General features: G+C 38.5%; 1 protein-coding gene across 2 annotated transcripts in view; it reads left to right on the plus strand.

The window, feature by feature from the left end:
- The window catches only part of LOC139935892 (uncharacterized), a 99,416-nt gene that overhangs the window by 38,211 nt on the left and 47,230 nt on the right, over nucleotides 1–13,975 (plus strand). The window contains exons 14-21 of one of the 2 annotated variants that reach the window (XM_071930509.1): nucleotides 257–578; nucleotides 2,097–2,251; nucleotides 6,480–6,567; nucleotides 7,771–8,083; nucleotides 9,138–9,222; nucleotides 10,087–10,167; nucleotides 10,911–11,000; nucleotides 11,640–13,831. In XM_071930509.1, coding sequence (XP_071786610.1) covers nucleotides 257–578; nucleotides 2,097–2,251; nucleotides 6,480–6,567; nucleotides 7,771–8,083; nucleotides 9,138–9,222; nucleotides 10,087–10,167; nucleotides 10,911–11,000; nucleotides 11,640–11,759 — 1,254 coding nt within the window. In that variant the 3' untranslated portion in view covers nucleotides 11,760–13,831. Of the gene's footprint in view, nucleotides 1–256; nucleotides 579–2,096; nucleotides 2,252–6,479; nucleotides 6,568–7,770; nucleotides 8,084–9,137; nucleotides 9,223–10,086; nucleotides 10,168–10,910; nucleotides 11,001–11,639; nucleotides 13,832–13,975 lie in introns of those variants that run through there. The other variant, XM_071930510.1, reaches the window with a different exon arrangement.

Below are 13,975 nucleotides of genomic sequence, written 5' to 3' on the forward strand. Positions count from 1 at the left end.
CAAAAAGAGTTTTATACATGACTGTAGCCACAACTTTACTGCTACAGTTAAGCCCAGTTCATACTTCCTGCATAGGCATCCTGCGAATGTGAATTTGAAGCGAGTTTTGACGTCACAAATTTGCAGCAAATAATTCACTCAACTGTGCTCAACTGCTTCAAAACAGCGAAAGCAGGGCTTTGATGTAAACATTTGCAGGAAGTATGAACCGTCTTTATTCTTTGCTTCTGATGTGATTTTTTTGTTTTGTTTATAGAAACAACAATGTATAACAAACAATGAAAGAACCTCCAGGCATTCCTCATCAGGGGGTAACCACGGCAACATGAGTATCCGAAGCTTCCCGAGTTCGGACGAGGAGAGGTCCCCGCTACGACCCTCGAGGAGTGCATCCCATCATCGAGGCGCAGCATCTCAAGACGTCTTGTCAGAGTCTGTATTACTGAGGGATGAGGCCCAAGAGTTTGGGTGCAGCGAGAGTTTTTTGCAGGAGCTGAAGGCGGGGCACATCGACGAGGAAGCTGCGTGGGGCGGGGTCAGAGTGACAGGGCGTGGTCCCAGTGAACAACATCCAAAAGGTAAGACACTGAACGTATTGACGTCCTTCTAAGCTAATTACTGTAACCCTTTGGTGTACAGACAAGTTTTTAAAAAGCAAAAGAAGAAAGTTGTCGATAGCACCTCCTCTTGAACATCACACGAAACGTAAGCTCAATACTCGCTCTAAACAATGGCATGAGGGGGGTATATTTTAGGGTTGTAGTTTCTAAGTCCAATTTGACGGTTTATGGAGCGCCTTGTGCACCAAAGGGTTATAGGGCTAACACTAGTGAAGCTGAAGGGAGAAGGAAAAACAAACATTTGTTTCTATTTAAAATGAAATTTTCTTTGACCATGTGTAACTTCATAATGGATCAATGTATTTTCAGTAAATTCTCTGTGCTTTCCACTGTTCTCCACTATTCATTCAAAGTCAGCTAGTGACGTGTATCGCACTACTAGTGGTTAAGAGCACCAGACTCAAGCTCTGGTGTTTTTGATCAGCAGAGTGTTGGTTTGAATCCCAGTCGTAACCCCATGAAATTAGACCATTATCAGGGTCCAAGCCTTAAAGTTTATTAGCAAATTTCTTTGCTAAGAAAACAATGAGTGGGGCACCAGCTGCAACAATGCCACTGGCGGATACCGGCGCTATATAAGACTCCATTATTATTATATTATTATTTGTTAATTAATATAGGAGTCGAGGCATTGCATGGTGAGGTATCAATGTATATCAATGCAAGTAGATACACACATGGTGTTACCACAAAACAAATATACAATGTAAACTTTATTGAATTTTGTCGTGTTGCCAGTTTCTGTTTAGCAACATATTTTTGTGCTTAGCAAAGTTGTGTGCTTACATGCTTTGAGAAACTGGGCCCAGTTTCTCAAAGCATGTTAGCACAAAAATTTGCTTAACATGAAATTTCTTCTTTAATAAAACAGGATTAAAAACCAAATTTCCACATGATTTTCAGGATAAGCAAACAACAGCTGAATGCCAGTGACAAAAAATATGCAACAAATTAAAATTTGGTTGGTAACTTCATGCTAAGCAAATTTTTGTGCTTACAGGCTTTATGAAATTGGGCCCTGGTCACAGAGTTTGTGTAAACCTTCTGTCTTTGTAACATCGGGGAGGTTCCAGGTCTAATTGTTTAAATTTCTCATTCCCCGCTCTGAAATTTTGGCTTGTAACCAGTTTCTGTTAAGCAACAAATTTTTGTGCTTAGCAATTTTTTATGCTTACATACTTCATGAAATTTGGCCCTGGTCATACACCTGTGTAAAACTCCTGTCTTTGTTACATCTGAGAGGTTCCAGGTCTAAAAAATATTGTGTTTACATTTCTCATTCCCCGCTCTGAAATTTTGGCTTGTAACCAGTTTCTGTTTAGCAACATATTTTTGTGCTAGCAAGTTTTTATGCTTACAGACTTCATGAAATTTGGCCCTGGTCATACACCTGTGTAAAACTCCTGTCTTTGTTACATCTGAGAGGTTCAAGCTAAACAAAAAAAAAAGTTTTACATTTCTCATTCCCACTTACAGAAACTGTTTCCGATGTCGGCAAACCAGTCCTTCAGACGCCAGTGGTCTGTAGGAAGCAACCGCTGGGTAAAGAGACCATAGATGAGCTGTACTACCCACCAGCACCAATCACTCCTATGCCACCCTTTGATGACATGAACACACCACTCCTCAAGGTGATTCTTAAACATGTGTATTATCCAATGGGACCTAGTCCCAATCCTGTTTGTATATGTGACATAATTAATATCATAAATAGGGTAGATGGCCTTAGCTTTCGATCCAATCCGGACCTTCTTCAGAGGCATACATGTAAAACAAGTACAGACAAATACATATCCATTTATAGAAAAAGAGAGGGGAAAGGGATTAAGGAAAGGATTAAGAAAGAAGCGGGAAAATACCAGCCAATCAAAGTTTCTATTTCAGAAACAATATTGGTGGCTATGAACCAGTAGGAGTGAAGTGGCGAGGACAAAGGATGTTTGGTATGAAAGGATGGGTTACTGGACCATTTGGTATGCGGTGACACCATGTATGTATCTACTTGCCAGGTAGAGTTTGTTCATAGAGAACTGTCTTTCTGTCTTTCTTTATTCTACAAGCGCGAAATAAATTGTTTGGGTGTTCGGGAGACTTCTCAGCTCTGAAAAGAACTGTCCTGCTTTTTAACTATTACCAGGGCAGATGGTATAGAAAAAAGGCTGGGACTACTACTTTAGCCTATAGGATTGTAATTAACTGTACTACTGCGGAGTCAGTTCTTAAATTGGTCTCAGCGTTTCAACTAGCTTGCTCTAGTCATTGTCAGGAGAACAAGCTCTACCTGGCAAGTAGATACACACATGGTGTTACCGAAAACCAAATATACATTGATACCTCACCATGCAATGCCTCAAATCCTATATAATTAATATCAAAGTCTTATATACATGTAGCGCAAGTGTTTGTATATATATATATTTATACCTAAAGATAGGTTATTGAAGTTTTGAATTCTGAGACCGATTTATGTAGCACCTTATAAGGGTTTACAAGGTGCTGCTGGGCATTCAGCAGCCACAGCCAGGAACACCGGGACAAACCCCTTCTCTTTTCGATAAGTGCACTGGGTTATATTACAAGCACTACACAACACATGGGACCAACGGCTTTACGTCCCATTCAAAGGACGAAGCAATGGTTAAGTGTGTTGCTTAAGGACACAAGTGTCACAGCTGGGGATTCAAACCCACACTCTGCTGATCAGAAACACCAGAGTTTGAATTCTGTGCTCTTAACCGCTCGGCCACGACACTTGCACGTGTATTAAAGACACTGGACACTATTGGTAATTGTCAAAGACCGGTGTTCTCACTTGGCGTATCTCAACATATGCACAAAATAACAATCGTGTGAAAATGTGAGCTCATTTGGTTGTCGAAGTTGCGAGATAATAATGCAAGAAAAAAACACCCTTTCACATGAAGTTGTGTGCTTTCAGATGCTTGGTTTCGGAACCTCAAAATGTAATTTTGAGGTCTCGAAATCAGATTCAAATATTTTAGTGGAAAATTACTTCTTTCTCAAAAACTATGTTACTTCAGAGGGAGCCGTTTCTTACAGCTCTCCATTGCTTGTTTCCAAGTAAGTTTTTATTCTATTAATTATTTTGAGTAATTACCAATAGTGGTCATGATATGAATCCCTACTTACTGTGAATGAAATGAAGATGTGTGTGATAAATTAAAATTTACACCAGAAAGTCTCTGCTTCAGCAGTTGTCAATAACGTGAAAATCACAGAGCAATGTTTTCAGGAGAGTTGCGTAAATGTGTTGTTACATGCTTAAAGACAGTGGACACTATTGGTAATTACTCAAAGTAATTATTGGCATAAAACCTTACTTGGTAACAAGTAATGGGGAGCTGTTGATGGTATAAAACAATGTGAGAAACGGCTCCCTCTGAAGTGAAATAGTTCTCGAGAAAGAAGTGATTTTCCATGAATTTGATTTCGAGACCTCAGATGTAGAATTTGAGGTATCGAAATCAAGCATCTGAAAGCACACAACTTTGTGTGACATGGGTGTTTTTTCTTTCATTATTATCTCGCAACTTCGACCAATTGAGCTCAAATTTTCACAGGTTTGTTATGTTAATGCTTATGTTGAGATACACCAAGCGAAAAGACTGGTCTTTGACAATTACCAATAGTGTCCAGTGTCTTTAAATAATTTTTGTCTCGCTGCCACAACAATTATTTAGGTGAAATTGTGGGGTCTTTTTGTCTCAAAAACTGCAGCACTTACGATGTGTTGCAAAACATTATGTAACAATAATTAAAAATCCTACAAAATGGCACCAATATAATTTCCCACGGCTGATGGCCCACATCTGCCCGAAAGCTCTAGGGGGACATTTTCATCCCAAGACTTACACGCTCTATCTCAAATTGGCAAATTTAAAAAGGCACATATGTATTACAATTATTCTTGACTCAACAAAAACTGGTATAGTATCCAGACATTTCTCTAAAAATTTATTTCTTTCCCCCCAGGATTTAAATAAATGTCAGTTCTACAACACTTACTGTATCCTAACCTATCCTTCAAGGGGGGAAAACAATAAACAGACTTAGGAAAGTTGAGGAAATGCCTAAAATATCCTGGCAGGAGAAACACAGTCGCCATACTTGTTAATATTCAAGGAAATGCCTCAACCATCTTAGGAGAAAAAACACACAGTTACTATGTATGTTTTATTCCCAGGATGGTTAAGGAAACGCCTGAACCATCCTAGGAGAAAAATCACACTTAGCATGTTGTTTATTCCTAGCATGTATTTTTTATTCCTAGGATAGTTAAGGAAATGCCTCAACCATCATAGGAAGAAAAGCAGTAGTTAACATGTATTTTTTATTCCTAGGATATTGAAGGAAATGCCTCAACCAAATGAGGAAAACACAGTTGCTATGTATGTTTGTTTTTGTTACCAGGACAGTAAAGGACATGCATCAACCACACTATAAAAATACTTTCAAATTTTCAAAATTCTAGTTTACCTGAGCAAGTTATATTGGAATATTATCTTTAAATAGTGAAGGTTTAAAGTACACCTTTGGACGTTAATATTTTGTGACTTTCAAAAAGTACCCAAACCTTTATTTAAAGCCATTATACACTTTCAGTCAGAAAAAAAGAAAAAGGTAATGGTGAAAGACTTCTCTTGAAATATTATTCCATGAAATGCTTTACTTTTTGAGAGACATTAAAACAATATCAATTCTCGATAGCGAGAATTACGATTCGCCACGGCGAAACGTGCGGAAACAAGGGTGGGTTTTCCTGTTATTTTCTCCCGACTCCGATGACCGATTGAGCCTAAATTTTCACAGGTTTGTTATTTTATATAGAAGTTGTGATACACGAAGTGTGGGCCTTGAACAATACTGTTAACTGAAATTGTCATATCGCTTTAACTGTGTGTCATAATAAAACTTTAATAAAACTGGGAAAAAAAGACAAACAAATAAAATTGCACTGAGGTAGATATTTTCTTTGATGATAAGAATGCCAGAAAAGTTTACTCTGCTTTTACGTTCATTCTTCAAAAAGTTGGGACCTTCTCAAAACTCTAAGTTTTTGTTAAAGGAAATGCCTTTGAACAATGAACATTTTTTAATTAATCACAAACATACGCTAGTTTTGGAGTAACACAAACTTTGGGATGCACCTGATTTGTGTGATGCAAATAATAACAACAATAATAACCAGGTTTTTTTTGGCGCTTTTCAAACCTAAATGGCGTCTCAAAGCGCTTTCCAACTTTATTACTCCTGGTCACTTGGCCTTAATTCATTCCTTAAACCATCTCAGCTCCCTGGGGAGTATACAGCCTCTGCAACAAATAGTACTACTAAGCTAAATCAATCGCTAGAACCATCTCCGCCCCCACATGTATCCATTTATCCCTGTGTGGTGAGGAGCATTTATGGTTAAGTGTCTTGCTCAGGGACATAAATATTGTCGTCTAGTTACTGAATCACAATTTCTTGATTTGTGCAATTCATAATCATAGATGTTAAACCTATGTTTGTATCAGAGAGATTGGTTGTTGCCAGCTTGGTGTTTGGAGTAAAACCAGAAGAATAGGTCATTAGAACACCTCTCTTATGCTATGACTGTCTCTTCTACAACTTTCACTGGGAGTTTGAAGACTGATGATGTCAAATTTAATTAATCGCAATTATATCGAATATCGCGATATATTGTCGGCGATATATCGTGAATAAAATAAATCGATATCGCCTAAGCTTAGCTCTTACCCGCTCACCAGGCATACAAGATATTGAGAGAACCAATTCCCCAGAAGCCGGATAAAGTTTAATCATTCTCGTGTCGATTATTTTTGCATGATGCTCCAGAATGAACTCAAGAGGTTCGGGGTGAAGCCTCTACCGAAGAAGAAAGCTCGTCTGAAACTGAAGGAGATGTACAACCACACACATCAAGGTAGGTTCTCTTATATAGGAACATAACAGAATTGTTTTTTTCAAACTGCCTCTAGCTACCGTGCAACCTTGGTAGTCTAGTTGGTAAGACACTGCTCTAGAATTGCAAGGGTCGTGGGTTTGAATCCCACCCGAGTAATATGCCTGTGATATTTTTTCACAGGACTTGGGAAAAGTACTCAGTGCTTACATACATCAGTGTATGGGTAAACAAACCAAAATTAGTATTCTTTATCCAGATGCAACATCTATTAGAATTGGTTTTGCTAACAAAACAGTTGCTGGCAGTGTGAGCACTTTATGTAATCCACCATATTCACAAACTGATAAACCTGTAGAAATTTGAGATCGGCCCTCTGGGTCACGAGAAAATAGTGAATTGATTTTTAGATAGATCAGTTGGTAGAGCACTCATGGTCACATTTAGTGCTGGCGAATAGTGAAATTTTGTTATTCGGATACCGCTGGCCAACTATCCGAAATTAACCGGATATTCGAATAGTTTTTTTGCCGCTAGAGGGCGCTATTTAAAAAATAATTATTAAAAAAAAGAAAAAATTTGCCGGTAGAGGGCGCTATTTAAAAATAACTATTAAAAATTTTTTAAAAAATTGCCGCTAGAGGGTGCTGTTTGTTTGTGAATGAGATCTTATGGGCGGATTGATATTAGTTTCAGACAGTGTCACTCGGTTCATTCATAAAACTGACCGGATCTAACTTAAAGATGGTAATTTGCTTTTTCTTCTGATCGTGATTGACTCAACATGAAGGAAAACTTATGTAATCTTTGACCAAAATACGTCAGAAATGTCATTGTTTTAACTCTTCACGGAGGTGAGCATAGTTAAATAATTAATTAATGCTATTTTATGCTGTCTTAATAGAAGTTTCATAAGGAATTCAGACAAAACATTCATGTCAGTTGTCGCCCGACGTCCGCGGATATTCGGATATTCGGATATTGCTTGGTCGTAATTACAGAATTATCTGGTTTATAAATAGCTATTCGCGCCCTATGCGGATATCCGGTTAAGAAAAAAAAGGCATTCGCGGTTACGGATAGGAAAACCTATTCGCCATTAACCGGATATTCGAATAATTCGCCCAGGCCTAGTCAAATTTTCAAATCATGTTCTTGGTATATATTTTTTGGGCCATCAAAAAAAGTGGCACTTATTCTTTGAACATTTCACTTTCCTACCAGTTTTAGAAGATGATGATTCAGACTCGGATAAGTCGGGTCCCATCACCTTTAAGTTACCATCCGCTTCCACCATACTGACCTCAACAACATCTCAGAAGCCTGCATCAAAGAAGGCTGCTCCTCCCACCACCAAGGCTGCCCCTCCCACCAAGACTGCTCCTCCCACCAAGGCTGCTTCTCCCACCAAGGCTGCTCAGCAGAGAGGCAAGAAAGCACCGGCCAAGAGGAAAGGTCAAGATGTGAAGGACTCTGTGAGGAATCCTGAGTCTGAGACGGAGGAAGATGATCCATTTACAGAGGAAAACGAATATAGGTGAGTCTTTGTATTTTGCAACATCTGGTATTGTTTCCCTAGCGAAGATTTGCCACAATTGCCACCCACATGTACAGAAGCAGGGAGCTCTGTGCTTATGTCAAGAGTATTTCTCAGGTTAGCAGGGAGTTTTGGCTTGTGCCCATGTGTACTCCACGTTACTAGGCATTCTGTGCTTACACAGCTAGCGCAGACATTCGGCGCTTATCGTTTAAGTGGAGAATGGTGATTGTGAGCCCAGCATTCTTCAGTTAGCAGAGCCATGAAATTGGGCTCTGGTGTGTTTTATTGGAGACGCAGACCTCTCCACTTCATTGATGTGATCGGTAGAGATACAGAGTCTGAAATTGAGGACCCAGACATGATGAGGGATCAACACATGATGCTGTGAAAGGAATCTCGATTGCGACCGCTAAATTATGATGAGGATATTCATTGTTATGCACTGTGTAGTAGGCCTGGGGACTAGTGAAATTTGCTACACAACTAGTCACACCTCAAATAGTCATGACTTTGACACCAGTCTCGACTAATTTTTAGTTCTTAAGGTGCATTGTAGCAATGTTTGTCGCAGCGCAATAGTAAAATTCAAACTGATAAGATTGAAGGATTGCGTAACTGATGTCTGAAGTAAACTATGTTAATTCACTAAACAGGTAGTTGCGTCTATTTTTGAAGAAGTCACGACTGCTTTTGTATTAGTCATGGCAGCATGATTAATCGAGTAGTTGAAAATGGGAAGTCACTACTCGGCTAAGCAATCAATAGTCAGGACTTTGACACTAGTTGCCCTGGCCCACTGTGTGGATTTTTTTTTTTTTATGCAAGTCGCCAGACACACAACGCCTGAAGGCCACTTCAAGGTGTGGGCTACAATTATTTTTTTCCAGAGGCCATTGCCACCTACTCTAGGGCTGAAGCAGGGTAACCCCCCATTACAGTCCAAACGAATGTACATTAGGCTTGGGTATCATAAACTAGAAGGCCTGGCCGGTAGAGCAGAAAGCACTACCTCCCCAATTTGATTGTTTAAATGTTGTTTATATTTCTGCAGTGGATCAAGTCAGAATGATAACGATTGGGATGGTGAAGATGACACTGATGAAGATGAGGATGACTTCCCGGAACCTTCCCAGACGGTAAGACAATCCAACATCAATCAAGCTTGGCCAAGTTCGGCCAAGCTCGTGCAAGGACTGTCGTTGACCAATAAGCTATAAGCTATTGTCTCTTATGAATATATATGTATTTCAGCAAGACGTTTTTATGTATAAGTTTGTAAACAACCAACTTCCTAAATCATTACTCAATCTTTTTGTTTTTAACAGCACCGTACATGATTACAATACTAGGTCGTCAGCTAAATTTCATGTTCCCCTATTTAGATCAACTCTTTCCCAACACACAATTTCTTTCACTGGACCAGAAACCTGGAATAATCTTCTACCACCAATTACTAATTGCCCCTCAATTAGCTCGTTAAAACACCGACTAAAAACGTTTTTACTAAATTCCCAACATAATTGATCGATTTGCTTTTTATACTGGTAGTTGGCTCAGCCGTTACTTACTACCTACTTTACTCATCTATGTTTTCTAATTTGTAATGTTTGTTTAATTGTTGTCCCTTTGGTTACTACACTTACATGTTCTGCTTCATAGTTATATTTACATTGTTTAACCATGGTTAAACCTTTATGTAGTTATCTACCGTAGTGGTATGTATTTATTTATTCGTCTATTTAGTGCTGTATTACTGTTTTGATCTGTAATCTTGTAACTGGCGCATCCGCCACAAGCCTCGGCTTTTAGGATGATGCCTCCATGTGATGTGAATGTGGAAATAAATGTTTTATTGATTGATTGATTGATTGATTGATTGATTGATTGACCGTAGTTTGACTAAGTTTGCCGGAACTCTGTCTAGTCAATGCTAAGAAGCAGAAGTTAGTCAAACTGTTTCTTCACACTTTCTGGACTTTCGTTTTCCCTTTTTTCTGCAGACTTCGGCTAACATTCAAGAAACTATCAGAGTATTTATCAGAACCAACCCAAGCTGGTATGGAAAGATCTTGCTGTATGAGGTAGGTGGAATTAAGCAGGATTTTAAACTTTGCACGTTGGAAGTATATTAACTAAGAGAGGTTTGCGGTAACACCATATGATTTATAATCTCTTTATGAGTAGTTTATTGGTTCTGAAAAGAACCGGTTGCATTCTCCCGAAGACGATCAGAGCATACTGGTTGAAACTTTGAGGTGTTAACCACCAGTTCTTTTCAGAACCAGGAAGGGATTGTCTCATTTTCATCGGAGAAGTGTCACAATTTTGAAGCTTTTGATTATTTACTAGATTTAAATTTGCATCAATGGTAAAATAGTATTATTTGGTTTGAACTATACTTTGATGTGTGTAAAGCACTGTATACTGAATACTTTCTATGTTTCTAGTAAAAAAGAAAGTCTAAGATCTAAGCCTGAGCAACTAGTGAAATTTACTACTAGTCGCGTCTCAAATTGCAGCGACTTTGACACTAGTTGCGTTTAGTTTTAAAATCCAGAGATGTATTGTTTGCTGCAGGCATAATATAGTAGATATCACGCTGAAAGTATTGAAAGATTTAGTCACTAATGTAAGATGGTGTTTCCTAAGTGAATTATTTCGTGTGAACAGTCGTGAGCGACACATTGGTTCACCAAGCAGGTTCAATAATCGTGACTACGACACTAGTCACACTAGCCCACGCTTAATAAGAACCCAGTAATTATTATTTGTGTAGTGATGATTCTTTCATGAACAATATTAATAATGTTTTGTTGTCTTGCAGCCCTTGGACATAGATGCTTTCCAAGTAGCCCTTAAAAGCTCCAGTATACGCTACTCCATGAATAATCTCAAAGAATTTCTGGATAATCAAGTGAGTCATTTAATGTCTCCATTCCAGGTCCTTGACTCTGGTAAAAAATTAAATTGGGGGATTAGAAAACCCAACACAATGTCAATGCAAAGCAACTTTTCAATACTATCTTCAAATGAGCTTAAAACATTTTATTCTGATTGGTCAATTCATAGTAACAAGGAGTGTGATGTAAACTTACCATGAACCATATCACGCCCTGCGTATTTTGTATCGTATCTAACTCTGTGTATTGCACTTTGATAAGCTACATGCATTACTGTGCATCAAGTTCTTGTTATCACACCGGCTCGTGGAATGCAAACGAAATTAATGTGCCCTATTGGATATACATGCAGGACGCAGAAGTACATGTATGTATGTTTCCATATTCCACTCACACTTGTGTGATAATTTAAAGCAATAGTCGAGTAAATACAGTGTAAGAAGTCAGTCTTCACTGCGTGTTAATGATTGGGTTGGTGGCTGGAAACTGTTATTGGATCTAGTCGATGGCAAGGTCCATTATCCAGGGTCATACTCGTGGAGTAAAGACCACCCGTCAACACCATATTGCTATTTTTAATACTATTTATGTATCTCTCAATATCTCAGGGTTTTTTCCTGTCATAAAACCTGGAGTTGTCTTTCTCATTACAGAGTATAACGTACCGAAGTTTCAAGAAAACGACCAACAGACACGTCAGAAAACCAAGAAAACCAAAGAGGGTCAACTTCAAAGGCAGAAGCTCCCAACAAGCTGTCCATCCAACCAGCTGAAGTTTCAACAGCGTGTCTTCATCAAATGGTTCCCAGACTTCTATTATAAAGTTTACTCCTTAAAGCCATGCAGTATTGAAGTGCACTTATCCATTTTACTTCATGTACATTGGCCTTATCTTGCGATTTGTGGTTGCCTGAATATCAAATATTTCTTTGCTTCTTTAAAAACGAAAAAGCTTAACTGCGACTGCTCTTGTTAAATGACTCTTAAATGCTTCAAAGATTGGAATTGTACTTTGATTTTTAGGTTGCCTTTCTCTCAAATTATGATGATGGTTTTCTCTTTTTTACTTGGAGGACATAGCTTTTTTGCGCAAAACACCGACTGTCATACAAACAGTCCACCACTTAGGTGGTAACCGTTGGTTTGAGATCTGGGCCCAGTTTCAGAAAGCTGTTGTGCAGAAAATACTGCTTGACAACTTTCTTTGCTAAGCTAAAATTGAGCGGGGCACCTAAATGTTATTTTGGCTGATAACCTGTTCCTGTTAAGCACTACTTTTCTCTACTCAGCAAGTTTTTGAGCTTACAGGCTTAATGAACTTTGGCCCTGCCCCAAGTTTCATAAAACTGCTCAATAAGCAGCACATAACCCTTACACATTTTCTTAGCAGTGTACCAGTCACAGATGAGACATGTGGAATGGTATTGTGTCCAGTCACCCTGTTCTGGTAAGCATTATTTTGTTCTGGTTACACGTATATCTACATTTTGCTTAAGCAGGTCTATGAAATTGAGTCCTATGTACTAAGCTTCTGTTTTTAGCATTAGTGCGGAGTTCTTCTATGAAAATAGATCCTTTCTGATTGTTTTATTGACGCAATTAACCAGACTTCGATTTCATAGACCCGCTTAAGTGCAAAAAGTAGGTAAGCAAAGTAACCTTATGCTTACCAGATTATGGTTACCAGCCAAAATACCTAGTCACTTGTACAATTCGTGACTGGTATCCTTGATATTGTTAAGCAAACTGTTAAGCAGCTCTATGAAATTGGGTCCTGGCTTCATCATCACATTAATCTTGGTTGCACCTCTTTGGGAGTCGATGTGTTTATACATTAAAGGCAGTGGACACTATTAATTGGTAATGACTCAAAATAATTATCAGTACAAAACCACTCTTGGTATTGAGTAATGGGGAGAGGTTGATAGTATAAAACATTGTGAGAAACAACTCCCAACTTGGACAACCAATTGAGTTCAAATGTTCACAGGCTTGTTATTTTATGCATATGTTGAGATATATGTTCTACCTCCATGTTTACACCAAGTTAGAAGACTGATCTTTGACAATTAACAATAATGTCCAGTGCCTTGAATGTCATTGTATTGTGTCCACCATATCTCAAATTTACAGGCTTTTTGTTAATAGGGTTGAAATGGGTGCGTTCGATAAGCTTCCCTGTGTCGACTCTGCGGTGCTCATTCGATTGAGCTGAGCCCCTGACAAGAGCTAATCGAACGATCACTTGCCCTCTCGTAGTGACGTCATGCACCAGCGGCAAATATGCACCTGGGGCCAATCCCAAGTGACCGGTTCCACAAACAGGGCAATTGGGGCTGACCCGGGTGGGCCCCTGGAATGACATCAAAGCTATTCGAACATACCAGGGCAGACCAGGGTCGACCCGGGGAAGCTCATCAAACGCACCCTATAACAACCAGTATAGTAGGCACAAAACATTGAAAAATAAATTAACACACTTAAAACATGTTTTGTTTACATCTGAATGGAAGAAATGTGAGCATTTTAAACATGTAGGTTGCCCAGTATTTAGTAGCCCACAGGGCAAGTTGAGAGGTGGTGTTTAATAGCCCATAGCATGGCAACAGGTTTTTTTTATTTTAAATGATCATGCATTTTTGTTTTGTTAACTTGCACCCAAAAGCCTTTCCACTCGCAGATTATTTTAAAAAAATCATTTTTGATTGAGAGCACATAATTATGTCAAATATTTACCTGAATTGACTCGTAAGTGTTATTTGTTTGAATACACATGTAAAAAGGTTACCTTTTAATGCAGTTTTCTTTTGTTCTGTTCTTTGAAAAATATTTATATCTAAGAATTACCTCAAAATATTGTGAAGTAATTTATACAGAAGAATTTGTATTTTATTTGTAAAAAAAAAATCTTGGGTGAAAAAAGGCCTTGGTAGAGCACCATCATAATTTGTGATTGATTTTTACTTATCAAAGAAATTGGTATTAAAGT

This window comes from Asterias amurensis, chromosome 4, assembly GCF_032118995.1.
Source record: "Asterias amurensis chromosome 4, ASM3211899v1".
NCBI lineage: Eukaryota > Metazoa > Echinodermata > Asteroidea > Forcipulatida > Asteriidae > Asterias > Asterias amurensis.